General features: G+C 46.4%; 2 protein-coding genes across 5 annotated transcripts in view; both read left to right on the plus strand.

Moving 5' to 3' along the window:
* Positions 1 to 12085, plus strand: part of ppp2r3a (protein phosphatase 2, regulatory subunit B'', alpha) — a 43560-nt gene extending 31475 nt beyond the window's left edge. Inside the window, exons 1-13 of one of the 3 annotated variants that reach the window (XM_084013084.1) lie at positions 3628 to 3904; positions 3999 to 4582; positions 5487 to 5783; positions 6332 to 6435; positions 6509 to 6611; positions 6696 to 6770; positions 7638 to 7881; positions 8339 to 8387; positions 8503 to 8592; positions 8681 to 8856; positions 8992 to 9110; positions 9374 to 9480; positions 9596 to 12085. In XM_084013084.1, coding sequence (XP_083869210.1) covers positions 4430 to 4582; positions 5487 to 5783; positions 6332 to 6435; positions 6509 to 6611; positions 6696 to 6770; positions 7638 to 7881; positions 8339 to 8387; positions 8503 to 8592; positions 8681 to 8856; positions 8992 to 9110; positions 9374 to 9480; positions 9596 to 9692 — 1614 coding nt within the window. In that variant the 5' untranslated portion in view covers positions 3628 to 3904; positions 3999 to 4429 and the 3' untranslated portion in view covers positions 9693 to 12085. Of the gene's footprint in view, positions 1 to 3627; positions 3905 to 3998; positions 4583 to 5486; positions 5784 to 6331; positions 6436 to 6508; positions 6612 to 6695; positions 6771 to 7637; positions 7882 to 8338; positions 8388 to 8502; positions 8593 to 8680; positions 8857 to 8991; positions 9111 to 9373; positions 9481 to 9595 lie in introns of those variants that run through there. The other 2 variants (XM_084013085.1, XM_084013083.1) reach the window with 2 other exon arrangements.
* Positions 12086 to 18281: 6196 nt separating this feature from the next.
* Positions 18282 to 18780, plus strand: part of fndc3ba (fibronectin type III domain containing 3Ba) — a 75799-nt gene continuing 75300 nt past the window's right edge. For both annotated transcript variants that reach the window (XM_084013087.1, XM_084013086.1), the window contains exon 1: positions 18282 to 18383. The gene's annotated coding sequence lies outside the window, so the exon portion shown is untranslated. The remainder of the gene's footprint in view (positions 18384 to 18780) is intronic.

Raw genomic sequence — 18780 nt, forward strand, 5'->3', positions numbered from 1 at the left:
TAAACAGCAGATGCTGCAGATTTGTTTCAGCAATCGTTGCTACAAGCAACGGAGCAGTTCAACACTGGCAGAATATCTTTGTTTGTTGATGTTATTTAAGCATTTCAAATCATCAGATGACATTCCCAACAGTGGGCTGCTGCGGTACTCGAGACAGTGTGATTACAGGACCTTCCTCCTCCAGCAGCTGGTCTCCGGCCCGGCACCGTGTTGCCCTGCTCCGGTTCAGATGTGAGGTAGACCGGGACCAGCTGATTCACTTCATGTATTAGGAGGCGGCACTTGAACCGGCTCATTCTCCACAGTTTGGAGATGAGGTTCCCAAGGCAACTGTGTGTGTGTGTGTGTGTGTGTGGGTGGGTGTGTGTGTGTCCGTCCGTCCTCCTTCAGAGGAAGTGAGACTGGGAAGAAAGAATAGAGCTGCGATGTGAACTGTTTCCTGCTGTTGGCACGGTAACCCTGGGAGCATTCCTCCCGCCACTCAATCCAGGGAAAGGGTTATCGCCATGGAGATGGCATTTGGCAAGCCTGTTCTAAAGTGAGTGTGTGTGTAATCACAGAGGGGGGGGGGGGGTCTATTTCTATTTTCGTGATATCAGGTTTAAACTGAGTTTGTCCCAGTGGGCAGTTGGTTTCACTGCAAGTAACCAAACAACATGCACCTGCCAACGCTGTAATGGTTTAGTGATTTAAAAAAGAAAGTCGTTTTAACCCAAAATAAAATGTTATTGACTAATTCATTTTTAACATTTAGCAAAAAAAAAAATTACAACTTTAAGTATATCTACTAAAAACCTTAATTTCATAGTCTGTCAATTGTAAAACTTAAGTAAAAATAACTTAAATCTATAACTTAATTGCCATTATTGTTACTAAATTGCAAGTGTGTGTGTGTGTGTGTGTGTGTGTGTGTGTGTGTGTGTGTTTCTACATGTGCACAAGTGAAGTCTGCCCGGTGCCTGAAGCAGAAATAAACATGAAACACAGTGGCTATATTTACAGAGATAATTTTACACACAGTGGACAGCTAATTTCAACAAGCAGGTGTGTGTGTGTGTGTGTGTGTGTGTGTGTGTGTTTCGGAAGTTGTTATGTTCACGCTATTCAACTTCGTTAAAAGACTGGAAGAAGCACTTCCTGTTCACCGAGTCCTTCGGGGCAGACGTGCACACAGACGTGCCTCTATGTGCTAATGAACGCTTGTGTTTAACAGTCGGACGGAGGAACAGTTGTTGTTGGACAGCTGTTCCTCCGCTCTTCCATGTCGGCCATGTGATCAACGGCATGAAGGCTGCTGACTCACCTTTTCCTGCAGGTGGGCTTGTTGGATTATGTCTGCGTGGCACTCAACACACACTCACACACACACCTGTTGCTCAGCCCCAAAGCCCCCTTCACCTCCCATCAGCCCCTTCTCTTCCACGTTCCTCTCATCCACTCTGCTGGCCTCTGCTCTCCTTTTATTTTTATTTTTGTTAATACAAATTCAAAGAAATATGTTCTTATATTTGAACAGTTTGTTTCAAGCTGATCATTATTGAAGATACAGTCAGATAAAAGTCAATTTAGTTCTTATTTAGCAATATTACTCCTTATCATGTCCTTGATGCTTAAGCTTGACCAATAAAAGGCTTCAAAAAGTTAATTTTTTTCTTATCATGTGGCCATTATATATGGTCATTAAAACTGTAATAATTGGTTTGTTTATTGACCACTTGGGGGCAGTGTGTTCCCGGCCACTTGCTCCACATTTAGCTCCGTTTTGGTCTCCACCACCTGAGGGAAGTATCAGTCAACAGGAGTCGGTTCCCCCGTTTTAATTCATTTTGTGTTTAACGGCTGGTTTTAGGACCAAGCAGATTTCTTTCTTTCTTTCTTTATTTATTCATTTATTTTCGGAGAGGGCAGGGTTACACTGACTGTCAGTCAGAGAGGAAAAGAGCACACAGCTGCCCCATGGCATCTGTCCTGGCTCCCTTTACACCCCCCTCCCTACACAAACACACACACACACACTTTTTATATGGGGATGATATCATAAGTGCATCGCTGCATTGGATGAGAAGTGAATGTGATGAGTGAAAGTGGTGAGAACTAACTTTTCGGTTAGCAGTCCAAGCAGCAGAGGGAGGGGGTGAGGAAGGGGTGAGTGAGGGAGGGAGGGAGGATGGGGGTGAGTGATTAAACACAACATAAAGGCTGGTGAGACGGCGTTCCTCAGATCGTGCTCATTTCTTCACAGACACGAGATAGTGATTGTATAATCTTTCCCTCTGAAGCACAGAGGAGCGAAGTGGAAGAAGAGTGTGTGTGTGTGTGTGTGTGTGTGTGTGTGTGTGTGTGTGTGTGTGTGTGTGTGTGTGTGTGTGTGTGTGTGTGTGTGTGTGTGTGTGTGTGTGTGTCTGTGTGTGTCTGTGTGGGATCGGTATGTGACCTTGGCTCCAGTACAGAGTCCAGTTGTTCCATAGAATTGGAGTCGGCCGGCGTCCAGGGAGCTGAGAGGAGTTACCCTAACAACCCAAGGTGACTCACTCTTTCTGGTGGAAAGTCAGGACACGCTCGGCGTGTCTGCAGCGTGAGGGAGTTGTTGTTGTCATCGGTTATTAATGGACCATGTTGTCAGTGATGCAGTTTACAGAGTGATGATGAACTCTGTGAAACATAGAAATATAGTAGGGAGTTCTAAATGTATGGGTCGCTGAAGATCATAGTTTTCTTAGTTCCAACAGCGGCAGTGATCTATTCCAACTTGTATACCTCCGTTCCATGAGCTGCTCCACTCTCGGAGCCCAGCGGACCACTAGAGGGCGCTCTGAAACACAACTTCAGTGGAATCTGTGTTTACTGAGCCAGCGGATTCTGAGAAATCGACTGGATCCTTTTCGTTGACAGTCTGTGGGCTTGCCCGATGTCCTGTACGTGGCAAAGTGTGCCTCAACCAAACCTGGACAACTTTAAAATGGTTCAGGCCGGTCTGCTCTGAGGGATCCCCCTCTTTAGATAGGTGTAGTTCAGGTCGGTCTGCTCTGAGGGATCCCCCTCTTTAGATCGGTGTAGTTCAGGCCGGTCTGCTCTGAGGGATCCCCCTCTTTAGATCGGTGTAGTTCAGGCCGGTCTGCTCTGAGGGATCCCCCTCTTTAGATCGGTGTAGGTTAGGCCGGTCTGCTCTGAGGGATCCCCCTCTTTAGATCGGTGTAGGTTAGGCCGGTCTGCTCTGAGGGATCCCCCTCTTTAGATCGGTGTTGCTCGGCTCTGAAAGCAGTCTGATCCGGCATCGCTGGAGGAGGAGACGGAGGATGGTGTATTGTTATTTTGGAAATGTATGCACTTTAATTAGTCATTACCATACATGCAAACATCAACAACAGTGACATTTTATTATTTCAGCAACTATTTTGGACATTTTTGTTTTTTTATTGGCCAAACAATTAATTTCAAGAAAATCAAGAAATAAATTGTCGTCCTTTTGTTGCTTAATTGATTATATAACAGTAATTGTTACTTTCATCTCTAATCAAGGCTCTGCAAGCGTGCAAGGTGCTTTTTCAGATTTTAAAGGGGAAGCAGCTTTACGTTTCCAAGTAAGCTCAAAGCTAATGTCACCAGAGAGAACAGGTGCTTAGCCCGCTGCTTCATCGCTCCATCCCAAATTACCTCTATGATAACATAAAAAAAACAAAAAAAAAACATGAGTTGCCCTGAACTACTGGTCTCAGCGTCCTGTCAAATGATTCCAATCACTCTCTTTGTAACCTACCGCTGGGTAACTCTAGTCCAAGCAGGGCTCAGATCCTGCAGAACCCCACACAGATATGCGACATGGCCTAACCCCCCCCTAATGCTCAGGACAGCCTCTGTGTGTGTGTGTGTGTGTGTGTGTGTGTGTGTGTGTGTGTGTGTGTGTGTGTGTGTGTGTGTGTGTGTGTGTGTGTGTGTGTGTGTGTGTGTGTGTGTGTGTGTGTGCGCGGGTGTGTGTGGGTGTGTGTGTGTGTTGCCAGACCCCGGCATGGCTCATGTTTCTCAGTGCAGTTTGTCAGAGCCCTGCTTGGAGCGGGGCAGGCACCAGAGAGACTGCACCGTATGCATGCATCCTGAGCTGACGGGGGAGGGGGGGTGCACATCAGAGGGTTTTCTACCCGGAGAGAAGCTGCCGTTCAGGGGGCCTGCGATCAGTCGGCCTGCACAGTAGCACGGGAGTCCCCAGGAACTCTCTGCACAGATCCACTGCTGGATTACTGCGTCCCAGGATACGGCGTCGGGAGACATTCTACTGAGCGAGGCCGTTCTAACCCGTTTCCGGATATCTGAGCTGTTCAGTGACTCCCTTTTACTACGGTCCACTCCCGTTTCCTCGTTGTTGAGTTGCCCGGGCGAGCTGGTCCGCCTGTAGGCGGCGTGTCTGGTGGGGTTCCGTGTCTCATCCCCCACCATGATGATCAAGGAGACGTCGTTACGCCGGGACCCTGACCTGAGGGGGGAGCTGGCCTTTCTGGCCAGGGGGTGTGACTTTGTCCTCCCCTCGCGCTTCAAGAAGAGACTCAAGTTCTTCCAGCAACAGCAGCAGCAGCAGCAGCAGCAGCAGGTCAGTCGGTGCAGCAAGCGGACCGGGGTGGACGTCCCGCAAATATGGAGACGCTGGACGCACAAAAATCCTCAAATCAAAAAATATCCTAAAAATTCTTGGCCAAACACACACATGTTCACAGATGTTCATACATGATACAGTACCTTGCTTGCTTTCATACACACAGAGTGACATGCCAGGGATGAGAGAGTGCTCTCTACCAGCGAAGGTATTAATAGGCAGGAGGTGCAGGAATAGAGTGATAGAATGAAGTCTGTGAAGGGGAAGAGGAGGGGGGAGGACCGCTCAGCTGTCCTGCTCAGTACGCTGGCCTCTGACACACGCCAGGCATCCTGGGAGATCCTGCTCCAACTGGGTTCTTGGATTCGAGCGGCGTGAATTAAAGTCCAGTTTCAACTTTTGTGTGTGTGAATTAGATAGGCGGGGTTTGTTGGTCATTAAATCTATCCATTCCTTCTAATTCAAATTCCGATTTTGTGCATTTGCTGGATCCAACCATCGTTACTACAGCAGGTAGTTAAGTTCAGGTTCCACAGATTAGGATAAATTAAGTTTAACCCTCATCAAGCCACTGAATTGAGTGTGAAGTGCCTGCAGGCCTGTAAGTGACTAATAACACTGGAGTTCCCATCACATCACTCACACGGATCTGTTGCCCTCATAAGGTGATGTTACTTCCCATAAAAATGTACATGGATTCATGAAAAGGAGATGATTTAAAAATACATCTATTTATTTGTGCGTCAAAGAAATGACTCAGCTCTGATTTGGAACACATCTACATGAAATGTTTTATTAATCCAGTTTTATGTGGTTGTGAAATAACAACATTCTTGCTTTTAATGATTGTAAAACCTGCCCGTCGTTTCCCCCCCATGTGACCGACCTTCTCTCTTTCCAGGTCCAGTCCAAACCGGAGAAGAAACCCGGCACGCCGCCGCCGGCCCCTGCTCTGGCCACGGCCACACCGAGCCCCGCCCCCACCCCGACGCCGCGCTCCCCCAGCCCTCCGCCGGCTCCGGTGGTAGTCACCCCCCCTCCCCCCGCCGTCAACATTCCCAGGTTCTACTACCCCCGTGGGCTCCCTGCCATGGGCCCGGCCCCCAACCACGACGCAGCCATCGCTGCCATCGAGGCGGCCTTCACCGAGTTCGAGGAGGAGAAAGCCGACATATATGAGATGGGCAAGATCGCAAAGGTCAGCAGATATTACAACGTTCACAGGAAACGCCCTGGAATAATGTTTTTAAGCATATAGAAGGAAGATATCAGCATCAACATAAGCCTGGGGGTGATATGGCTTATAAATAATATCTTTATATTTGAGTCTGCCGTGATATACGATATGTATATTTTCTTATTATCATATTTAAAAAATATTAAATAACATTAAACATCCAGTCTGTCTAGTCAACTAGTCTGAAGACAGTTGAAAAATAAAGATTACTGGAGGTTGTTTTTTGAAATGATCATTCATTTCATTTATTATGTATTTACTTATTAATTTTGTTTTATTTCTTTATCTATTTTTATTGACATACTGACTGACTGACATTAACTAAGCTCACTTTTATTTTGAAGGAACAGGAACCCCAAGTAAAAAAATATTCTTTATTTGTTTTTAAATCACAAACATGTCCCAGAGCTGCTTTGTGATCACGGCTTCGAGGAAAACGCGGGTTTAGTGCAGCAGACGTGTGTTCGTCAGGGTCGGGTAACGGCTTTCTTGCCTGTGTTTCTGTTCAGGCGTGCGGGTGTCCTCTTTACTGGAAGGCCCCCATGTTCTACTCGGCAGGTGGCGAGAGGACCGGCTTCGTCTCTGTCCACTCCTTCATCGCGACCTGGAGGAAGTAAGAGCTCGTGTTCATCTCCAGTCTCTCATGTGTGTGTGCTATCGTCCTGTTAAACGTCCCCTCTCTGCAGGCTGTTGCACAGTTGCCACGACGATGCGTCGAGGTTCCTCTCGCTGCTGGCCAAACCCAGCTGTACTTACCTGGAGCAGGAGGACTTCATCCCTCTGCTGCAGGTAAAGGTCTCCGTTACAACATCAGACGAGCGCCTTCTCTAAAGCGTGCCTATTAAAATGCCGTTTCTGTGTTTGTCTCGTTAGGACATAGTGGACACGCATCCTGGACTCACGTTTCTCAAGGACGCACCCGAGTTCCATTCCCGCTACATAACTACGGTAAAGTGTATCTTAGTGTCATGATAGAACGACTACCATTCAGTCTCAAGCTTTGGCTCGTCTGCTGAGTCTCTTACCTATTATAATCAAACTAATGTACAGCATTATATAACAGTGTGTGTGTGTGTGTGTGTGTGTGTGTAGAAGTGCAGAGATGCAGAGACATCCGTGGTCTGATGTGTCATAGGACGTCATGGAAACTCTGATCCCCCCCCCACACACACACACACACACAGCCGGCTACAGCAGAGGCCCCTGACCCTCCACATGCCCATATTAAGACACTTCCTTCAGTCTTAGGTCAGCTGACCAGCTACTGTATGAGGCAGGAAATGAGTGCTAATCCGTCCTTTACTGAAGCTGAAGTGTTTCATGGACAGGTTGGGCCCCTTGTTTCCATCCAAAGATCTGTCCTACTGTTGGGAATGAGGAGGACCATTTATATCTAGGGTTATAGAGGTGTAGATGATTGTTGGGAGGTCTCCCTCATGGAAGATGAGGAACATTTAAGGTCCAGAGGACAGGGTTTGGGAAGGTCCCCATGTGGGTTTCATGCTATTTCCATAGACTGAAAGCCAACCGGCTCCCGTCAGGGTGTCAGACCGTTCCGGATCCCCTTTTAGACCGCCCAAATTATCAGACATAAAAATACTTCATAGCCTCATTCAAATCATTAACATGTCTTTTTTTTAACTTAGTCTAAAATGGTTTTATATATATGTCTTCCAGTGCTACCACTTGCAATGCTATAAGGACTACATCTATACCCTGCTGTTACTTTATGGTTTAGTCTAAGTGTCTCTGTCTATCATTATGTTCATAACTACGTTTCATATGGTTTTTGCTCTGTTGATATTGTTGTCGCAGGTGATCCAGCGGATATTCTACGTGGTGAACCGCTCGTGGACGGGTCGTATGACCATGATGGAGCTGCGCCGGAGCAACTTCCTGCAGACCCTGGCGCTGCTGGAGGAGGAGGACGACATCAACCAGATCACCGACTACTTCTCCTACGAGCACTTCTACGTCATCTACTGCAAGTTCTGGGAGCTCGACACCGACCACGACCTCTACATCGACCCCAAGGACCTGGCGAGATACAACGACCACGGTGAGAACGGCTGGAAGGGCGGAGGGGTTTAATTTCCCCCCAAACCGAAACATTCAAGACACACGGGGTTCGGACGGATTTAAGTCCCCTGAGGCATATTAGTGATTTATGATATAAGGCCATGTAAATAAATAAATAAATGTGTTCTCTCATTGTGTTTAATATGGATTGGATGCCATTAAAGAACCAGAAACAGATGTCTTTGGCAGATCCGCTGGCTTGTTTTCCACGAGCGAGTGCAGAAAACAACAGCTGTTTGTCCCGGGCGCCGACACTCGAATGCTGTCTGATGTGAAACGCATCACGCTGTTAACCACTTAGCCAGAAATCCTTATGCACTTTCTGGGCACTTACGCTGTGCACGCAGCGGTCTGCAGCAGTCCTTGTTTGTTTTCTGCGTATTCCAAACAAAATGACATTTGCTTATTTTCTTGTTCTCATTCCTTCAACCTGACAGCATCCTCAAACAGAATCATTGAAAGATTGTTTTCCGGGGCTGTTACTCGGTAAGTGGAAACACACGCATGAAGGGGGAAAAAAAAAAAAAAAGGGAGCAGCTGATTATTTCACCAGAGTGGTGCCGTATTGAATGTGGGGTGGCTCTGTCTTCCTCGTTTCCAGGGGCAACGCTGTGCAGAGGGAAGGCAGGATGAGCTACGCCGAGTTCGTCTGGTTCCTCATGTCTGAAGAGGACAAGAAAAACCCCACCAGGTGATGGGTGGTCGCTTCGTCCTGTGGAATCCAGCAGGTCTCTCTGTGTGTGTGGCGTTTAACCATGTATGCACCTTTCTCTCTCCAGTTTAGAGTACTGGTTCCGCTGCATGGACGTGGACGGCGACGGCGTCCTGTCCATGTTCGAGCTGGAGTATTTCTATGAGGAACAGTGTGAGCGGATGGAACGGATGGGCATCGAACCTCTGCCCTTCCAGGACTTGCTTTGCCAGATGCTCGACCTGGTCAAACCTGAGAGTTCAGGTCAGTGCCAGTCGATGTTTTTTCTCCCTTTTTTCATAATCATGCTATTTCTATTTTATTAGAAAATCACACTCCCCCCTCCCGTCGCCCTATTTTTACCTCGCCTTCTAACTCTCATCCTTTATTTCTCTCCAGGGAAGATAACCCTCGGCGATTTGAAGCGCTGCCGGATGGCCCATATATTCTTTGACACCTTCTTCAACCTGGAGAAATACTTGGACCACGAACAGAGAGACCCATTTGCTGTGCAAAAGGTGTGAATTCTTGGATTTAGTATGCAGCTTTAGCACAGGAGGGACATGAGGGGATTGTTTGGCGCAACATGCAGAAGCGACCAGTTAACACATGAAATACGTCTCATGATGACACAGTTTTTTGAGATGATGCAGATTAATACCATTTAACATACCAGTGCCTCCAGTTTATGGGCTTTAAGTTCCTCCATGACTAGAAATATGGGCTGCTTTCCCTGTAATCCTCTCCTGTAAAATGCTGATATTTGCTCGTGTTCTTCCAGGACATTGATAGTGAATGTCCAGAGCCATGTGATTGGGATAAATATGCCTCAGAGGAGTATGAAATACTGGTGGCGGAGGAGACTGCAAACGAACAACTACACGAGGGGTAAAACGCACACACACACACTCCCAAATCACTGTAATACAATCAATCTTTTCTGATGGTCTGCGTTCCCCGTTTACATAATGGGTAACTGGTTCTACTGTGCGTCTGTTCCCAGGTCCTTCGATGACGACTATGAATCCGAGGAGCTTCAAGTCCCGGGAGAGATTGGGAATAAAATGGAAAAACTGGTCATATCGGACCTGTCAGCATGAAACTCCTTCCCTGGAGTTCCTGGACTTCTGTCTGGAAAACAAACAGGAACAAAGTGATCAGTCCCTTTGGACATCAAAAAGTAAACGGACGTGAAACGTTTTATTTTTGGGGGATCAGATCCTGGAGTCTCCTCAGAACGGACCCATCGTGTTATTAGTGTGTGTGTGTGTGAGAGAGAGAGACCGTAAACCAGGACTGTTCTTTGTCTGGTGCAATAACGCATCTGTGGTCGTACAGAAAAACAATTTCACTGCCTCCAGCCCTTCGCTCCAATCCGAGAGAACGAGGGACGGCCTCGGTAAGCTCATAAAGGAAGCGAGACACAAAAACCAATTCACTGTAATGTCATTGTGAATGCTCTACAGACAATCCTGCCAGACGACAATCATGTGAAGGTAGACAGATAGATAATTCTAGTAATAGTCACTGAAAAAGCCAGATATCTGCTCAGATATACAGACACTGCCATGAGAAACCCTGCTGCCTGCGAGGAAACTTCCAGCCCCTTCAGTGGAGGAACGACGGAGCAGTTTGTAACAGCACCTCTCCGTGGCCAGTCTGTGCTACTGCACGCCATGCACGGTGTTGTCCAGGAGGGAGTTCAGTCCACTGCACAGCCTGAGCTGCAGCTCTCCTACAAATGCTGCGTACCCACTATCATATCAAACTCTCTGGTAGAGTTGCCAACACACGTCACCTTTGCAATACCGCCACGATGCCGGACTGTGTTCCCGGCATCAACCCTCCATCATCCCCCCTTGTTGATTGTGGACAGGACCTGGTTGTTTTCTGTTGTTGAAATGAATGCCAAAAACAAATTGTCATTTTTTTTTTTTTTTTCTCAAACATCTCATAGTCGCACACATGCAGAACCAAACGCACCTCTGAGGGTGCCTCTTAAAGGGCCAGCTCATGCAAATTATGAAAGAGCACAATATTCTCACACCTCTAGTGATATCTAGTCTGGTCTTATTAGCAGAAGTCTTATGAAATCTTTGATTTTTTTTAATTTAACACATTACAGTGGGAATTAATGGAATCTCACGTGTGGCTCTTACAAACAGCGTTTCCATCTGTCACAATGCTTTAGGCATACTTCCTCTCACCTCCACTGTTGGCAGAAATCTCAGAGATGGAGAGATTAGAACCCTTGAGCAAACACAATCCCAAACTGTTTGCATAGATACACTAGCTGAGATTTTTTTTTAAATTTGAATAAACTGGCCATTATTGACTGTGCTGCGCTCGCGGGGGACAGGTGTGCACACTGCCCTTACTGTACAGCAGGAGTGTGTGTGTTTGCTTAGAAAATTACCGATAGAGGGGTGTGTTTTTAAGGGAGCGTGTGATGTGTAGCTCTCAGTTTGGGGCTGTTTATACGTCATCGTTGTCGCCATGGGGATGGTGCTGCCGGGGGTCAGTGTGTGTGTGTGTGTGTGTGTGTGCGCTTGTATAACTCTTTAATTAGGGAGCAGGACGGCGTTTGTCCTCCATGAACTTCAAATTCACTGACGTATACCTCCTTTATTGGCACTTACTGTACACAGACACACACAGACACGTATAGACACACACACGCTACAGTTGTCCTAAAGGGGGCGGAGCTTGTGGACACTGTAAGTTCCCCTTCTGCTCTATAAATGTGCCTGACGGTGTATTAAAGTATATTATTATGATAATAACTAAAGATAAGCCATTATAGATATAAAGGCTGAGATTTTTTTGGATGTATTTTGCTGGTTTGTATTGCTGTGCCACTGTGTGGCTCGGGATGGGGGGGGGGGGGGGTAAATTATGTTAGACGTGTGTGTATGTTTGTGTGTTGGATGCACGGTGGATATTTCATCAGCAGAAGAGGACGGGGAGGGGGGGTCCTACGGAGGACTCCTCTGCTCTGACAATCACAAAAATATGAGTAACCGCTCATATGGAGACCTCTGAGACCGATGATTCACCGCTGTGGACACACACACACACACACACACTCACACACACACACACACACACACACACACTCTCCCAAGGAGACCCGCTCGTCCAGACAGTGTTGAAGAAGAACTGTCGAAGGCAACGAGGCGCCTCGACCGTGTCCTGGTACTCACACATGCAGCATCAGGCCAGGAGGAGGCCATGCAAAGACTTTTACTTTGAAATGACATCTCTACTTTTGAGAGGGAGACAGACTTTTATTTTGAACGTACTTCCTCTGTGCGGAGGAGACTTGAGTCGGGAGATGTGTTGGAATCCTGATGGTTATTGTATTGGCATGGTTTTCTTTCTTTCTCTTTTTTCTTCCTCTTTACTTTCTCTCTTGTGTTCTTCTTTTCTTTGCCCTCCCGTTATTTGTTGCTTTTGTCTGAAGTTTAAATAAAGACCTTTCAGGAATATTAAATCCCCTTGAAGATTCTTTATGTTTGCCCACACACATCCCCCTCCAAACACACAAACATCTCTTTTACACACACACACACACGTTCGTCATCATTCCCTCCTTGTGTACACACACTGTACAGTAAGTGTGTTTGTCTGCTCTGCTGCTCAGTAGAGTGTACTTTACAGCCGTCTGTTATTTTTTCCTTTTTACCTGAAGGCAGATTTTCTAGGCTCATGTGTTCGAAGCATTAAGCAAAGCATGTTCTTATAACAGCTTTGACACCGGGACGCCCCGGCGCTAGAAGTCTGAGCTCATTTCATCGAGGCTTTTCAGACCCACATGGCTCGGCCGAGCGGCACACATGACGTCAGCTGCTCTGCACTGAATCACTGTGGCTGGCGTCATTGTTGTCATGACAAACATGGACCAAAACAGGAAGTGTCTGGTAAAAGGGTGGCACATTGTCGATTGTTCTTTTTGGCAGAAGACATTCTGCAGATTCCCAGGCTGACTTCAGCCAGTTGGCCCGCCGGTTAGTCAGCTGCTGAGTTGCTCTCATTGGTGACTTTTTCTTCCACCCTCCTCTATGCAGCAAACTCTCTGCTTGTGTTTGCCCTCGCCCCCCCGGGTCTGCGTGCTGTTACTCCTGCCGTGGCGTGGGTTGGCGTCGGATGCCTCTCTCACTTTAGCCACTTTAGCTTACCGCTAACCATGCTGGGCAGTGGTGTGTGTGTGTGTGTGTGTGTGTGTGTCCACACCCAGCACGAGCCAAGTGGTGCCATCTGGCAATACTGACCTATGCCCTCGCCACGCAGACGGGAAGGGGCAACGACCAACGCATCATTGAGATATTTCAAATAATTAATGAAATCTTCCACCTCCTCCGGGCTTTATGGGGAAAAAGCAGCATCAGTCATCATGATTCATCGTCTGGGCACAATGAATATGTCTACCAATATTTGTTCAGGTATGTTGCCATAGAGCAATGCTGCTAAAATGGCTAAAAATAGCCCGTTTACACTGGAATAGTTTCCATTTTTAGGCCGTCAAATGTTCTGGTTCCACACTTCCATCTGCCATATTAGATTCTCTCCTCTTCTTAAGATGCATTTGTTTAATTGGGACTTAATAAAACTGCCATAACATGGTTTCTTCGAGCTGTAACTCATACTAGGAATGATTGTAGGCAGGAGGTCCTGCTGTGGGGGGGGGGTTATTGTTCTGAATACAAGAATTGTCCTGGGAATGGTGTAATGGTTGGCATGCCAACGTGTTGTGATTTGAGCCGTTTGCCTCCCATGGAAGGTCAGAGTTGACCGGTCATTGTTTGAAATGGCACTCTGGCTTGTTTTGGGTTTTTTTCACGGACAAAGCAATTAGCCAACCAGATCACGGGCCCGACTCCTTGAGTCACATACATTCCACCACCGTGATCGCCAACGCCCCCCCCCCCCTCCACCACCCTGTGGTGGCGTGACCCGGGCCTGTGTGATGTCACCCCCCCTGTGATGTCATGACTTGAAGGTGTCCTGTAAGTGGGACCACATGATTGGCAGAGCTCGAACAAACACAGGTCGACCCCTGAACATGGAGCAACTGGAACCAATTCATCTTAGTCGAGAGAGAAAGAGGGCGACAGAGTGATGTCTGTGCACTCAAGGGTCTTAAATCAGGCGTACCGGCGATTCAAGCGCTATGAGCTTGCTGGATTAAGCTGCTTGGAAAAGCTCTGAAAAGCAACTGGAAGCAATCCGTCCGATCAAAGAGAGATGTGCATTTTTCAGAATCAGGGGCGTCAGGGGCGTTCTCCAGAGATATCGGTCCCAAACACGTTAGCTACTAAGAGTAGACGTTTTAGCCATATACTCACAGTGTACCGAAATATCAAACATTCATGGTCCCCAGAGGATGAATCCAAAGGGTGATCCCCAAACCAGTCACCTTTTGGTTCAAATAAATAGATATTTGCTTCCCTACTCAGAAGGAATGACCATCATTTCCGTAACCGCCAACATTTTCTATAGCACCATCATCAAGTAACATTTCCAATGGGTCCAATACTTTTACTGTCAATGATGTCCCAGCAGCCTCAGCGGTAGGCCTCCTTAATGTTTTTATATCGTATTCGTCTTCTGTGTCAAACACGTGGCTTTAATGAAGAATAACACGACGAGCCTCCAAGAAATGGAGCGTTGCACTTTTTTTTTTAACGGCCGCGTTCCACCGCAAACCAAGAAAGCAAAATTCCACTCTGAGAAAATATAGTTTACTCTAACGCATCGCAGTTGTTCCACGTTTTGCCGTGTTAGCACATAAAGAAAGTACTTGTCACTGATAATGTTCAACAAATGTGTCGTTATGAGGAATGTGATATATATAATGCGACACAATCTGATGTAACACAATGTAAGGCAGATTTATGGTGATGGGAGGTAATAGGACTTAAGTGATAGAATCATAACATCTCAAATCACATCCAGCTCGATCGAGGGGGTGAGGGGTAGAGAGAGGTTGACAGACAGAGAGAGAGAGAGAGAGAAGATGAGAGGCATGCCTGCTCTTGTTGGTGTGCAGAGAGCTTTGGGTTGACTCCTTTGAACTCACGATGAGTCAAATTCCATCCTCACATCTATGGGAGTACCTCACACACACACACACACACACACACGCACACACACACACACACACACACACACGCACCATCATGTTCCATCGTCGTCTTTTCTGCAGCCAGACGGCATTATCATCTTTCACCTGGTGTCTCCGACTCGCGTTTTTTCATCAAACATATGCACACACATGCTCCTGTAGACACAACACATAAACACACACACACACACACACACACATGCATGCATCCATGTAAGAGTGGAGCGAAAGCATAATTAACATTTGCAAAACCGCATCGAAGGACTGGCTGCAATCCAACATCCAAACCCCCCCTCCTCCTCCTCCCCCGTGCTTTCTCTGCTTGGCTTTCTCTACTAGAAGAATATACGTATGCACTATCATATGGACACATTCCACTTACTTCTGGTGAAGTGAGTGCATGATTACAGGGAGGGTTTGCTTTAAAGAGCCTCAGAGAGAGAGAGACAGAGAGAAATGGTGCGAGGTAGAGGCAGAGAGAGAGACAGAGAGAGAGAGAGGGAGCAGCTGGGCCGGTGGTAAACATCTGGTGGCTGTGGAGGCCTGGCCCTGACATACGGGGGGAACGGCTGCGTAGCTGTTCCAGGATCCGCTCCCTCCAGTCTTTCCTCGTCCTTCTTCGCTGGATCGAATCTGTGTGACTGGCTGTCTGCAAACGTTGCCCCGCAACTTTGTCGACAGATTTATTGGAATCAATAGATGTCTTTCTTTTTTTTTAAATCCCACTCCCAGTGCCCCCGTTTTCACTGTACAAAGAATCGTGGGAACGTCTCCCCGATACTGAGTTCAGTCTCCCGTTGCACAACAGTCCAACGTCTCACTTGTTTCAGCCTTTATAAGCCCTTCCCTAATTCATCTGCTTCTATTTATCTCCTCCTTTGTGATTAATAGGAGATCAGTGAGGGATCACATAGATGTATCTTGTTAGTGTCTTTCGTAAAACGAGCATAAATGTTATTATTATTTCATCTTTTAAAACGCAACAGGGACAAGAAGTCAAGTGACTAAATTCTTACGTCTGTATTTCTGCTGATGAAGCTCATGTGATACAACTGAAAGCTCCAGAACAGCCGAGACAGTATGGCAGAAAAACCTCGATCAATTAAAAAGTGAATCAAAATATAGTTTTGCACTCAAATGAATTTTCCCAAAAAAATGTGATCATCGTTTACATCCAAACAAATGACATTTGGGAACTTTGTTTAAGGGGGATGATTCGCTGTTTCTGCAGTTAGGGGGCTCCACTGTCCCTTCTAAGCCCTCTGTATAGAACCTGTGTTGGACTTGTGGTGTGTGAGAAGACTTTTTCTGCCTGCCACATCAATTGCCCCTTGAGGATGATCCCTTTATTGAATAGAACTGAATTGGATTGAATTCCTTACAGGCACACTGTCCTGATCCAGGGCCATTTTTTTCTCTCTACTGGCTTAGAGTTACACCAGTGGCTGTTTTCTTAGTGCACTTGCTAGAATGTGTGTGTGTGTGTGTGTGTGTGTGTGTGTGTGTGTGTGTGTGTGTGTGTGTGTGTGTGTGTGTGTGTGTGTTTGCCAACACAGAGAAATCTAGAGCTCCGGGGCAACGAGTGTATTTGGCTCGGAGTCCGCTTGCTTGAAAACTCCAGAAAGAAAGAAAAGAGGCAGAGACGATTACTGCCGGAGACAAACACCTAACAGACGGAAACCCCGTTGTTCATTTAACAGCTTGTTTTTTTCGGTGTTGTTCGCCTTTGTTCTTTCGTAGTTGTGTTGATAAAAACCATGTCTTCACTCCCGAAGAATTCACAATCACATTTTCCAGTCTGGAACCCAAAAACTGTCGAATCTGTCACCCGAGTCTAACGAAAAGGGGCCGAATTCACTTTCTGTGTTCCTGCCGAATGGAATGCACCCCTCCGTAGTCTGTTATTAGGGGAAACTACAGACTCGATGGTGAATATTTATAAATTACACATCTGTTCTGTCATTGGAACCCCGTTTGAGCGTTTGAAGAACTCGTTTAAGTGGTCGGCCCTCCATCAAATGTGTGTTAATGTGTGGGTTTGTTATGGAACCGTGCCACCGGGTTTTAATGCTCTGATCTGTTGGATTTCAGACAGCGGCATGCTCAGATAACCTCTTTGACAGATAATAACTGTGCGTGTGATGCATTCACTTAACAACGCGTCACAGCATTGTTGTAACACAGGTCTAGATGCAATCTCTTCACCGTTCCATCTCTTGGAACCCAGAAGGCCGTGTGGAGAGATTATTGATGGCATAGCTTAGCCTTCACACTGCACACGAGGCCGTGTGGTTCCTCTGCTCCAAGATTTCGTGAGAGATTTCACAGATTTTGCCCTATTCCAGAGCCGTAACCCTTGGACCTATTGACTGAGGGGTGCCGGGTGTCACTGCAGCCACCAGAGGGACTTTGGCCTGTTGTCTAAGTGGTGTCTGGAGGCACTGGGACAGGGATTTGGCCAACTTGACAAAATTTGCTGTAGCAATTGTTAATAATTTGTGTTAGTACTGCTGCTGCTGCTACTAATACTGTTGCTAGCACCGCAGTTTCTACTATTTAGCAGTTTACTTTCCAGCAATGTATTTCAGCTCTTTTGGATGACACAGTTCAGCCTCCAAGTCCTTTACATTTCCACTACCAGGTTTTTCAGCGGTGCAGTTTAATACTTATCATTTAAATGTATAGTTTGAGTGACCAGTGGGAGCAAAGTGACATGGGTGAAGCAGGTCATCTTCGGTTGGGGCTTCCGGTGCGATGTTCTGTGTCATAATGAAGGACTCAACCTGAACTGGATTCAGCTTGCTTTTATTTGACAAACAGTTCACCACCCACCTTTTTTGGATGACATAACAGGAATTCTTTAGGACACAAAATCCTACCTGCATTGTTTTTTTCTCTAAATAATAATTTAAAAAAAGAACAGAAATTCTTTAGGACACAAAATCCTACCTGCATTGTTTTTTTTCTCTCTAAATAATAATAATAATAAAAAAAAACAGAAATTCTTTAGGACACAAAATCCTACCTGCATTGTTTTTTTCTCTAAATAATATATTTTTTAAAATAACAGAAATTCTTTAGGACACAACATCCTACCTGCATTGTTTTTTTCTCTAAATAATAATTTTTAAAAAATAACAGAAATTCTTTAGGACACAAATCCTACCTGCATTGTTTTTTTTCTTCTCAATAATAATTTTTAAAAATGAATAAAATGGAAAACACAAATATTCTTATGTAATACTTAAACATAAACATAAACAGCTATAAAGTGTTGTTCTGGTGGGCAGTGAAACAGCAGTTTAATGTTGATAAATAATAATAGATGGATACAACACACAACTAGCTTATAAATAGTTAAGAAATACTCGAACAACCTCTCCTTTGCTGCTGGTTAAATACCTACATGGCTGAAATAGACGCGCATGCTGATTTCTCCTGTCACAGAGGTGAGGGAGCAGCCCCCGCTCTCTGTTTTGGCTTTTTTCGATGCGCAGTGTATTACGGTAAAAAAGGAGGCGGGCTCTGACCTACATGTGCGTCGCGTTTTGATTGACATGGCGGAGTCTCCCAGTACGCGTTGCGCCGCGCCAGCAGACAGGCAAGACCCGACCTGGGAATAAAAGCACGCAGCTCGTCTGTTTGAAGACTATTTTATTGCAGCGAGGTGAGTTTTCCTTTTCTTCTGCTCCTCTACTCTTCTAACACGGCGCGGAGACTCCCCGCGAACAGGCGGAATGGCGGCCGACGGGGTCGATGTTTGAAAAAGTTTCTGAAGTGCGCGTCTGTGAGAGTTCGGAGAGCGGAGCGCTGACGCCGGCAGTCTGCGCCACTTGGCCGGCGCAAAGGAAAAAGGAAAAACCGCTTCTCTGCTGCGGACCGAGGGGGTGGGTGGATGGTGGTGGGGGGGCACTTTGTCCGCTTTTATTTGGAAACAAGCAGTTTAAAAAGTGAGTTTCGACTCTTTGTGCTTCCCGATTTCTCCCGATTTCTCCCGATTTCGGGAAAAGAATGTGTGTGTGTGTGTGTGTGTGTGTGTGTGTGTGTGTGTGTGTGTGTGTGTG

Source organism: Eutrigla gurnardus (assembly GCF_963514095.1).
Source record: "Eutrigla gurnardus genome assembly, chromosome: 7".
In the NCBI taxonomy this organism is placed as follows: Eukaryota; Metazoa; Chordata; class Actinopteri; order Perciformes; family Triglidae; genus Eutrigla; species Eutrigla gurnardus.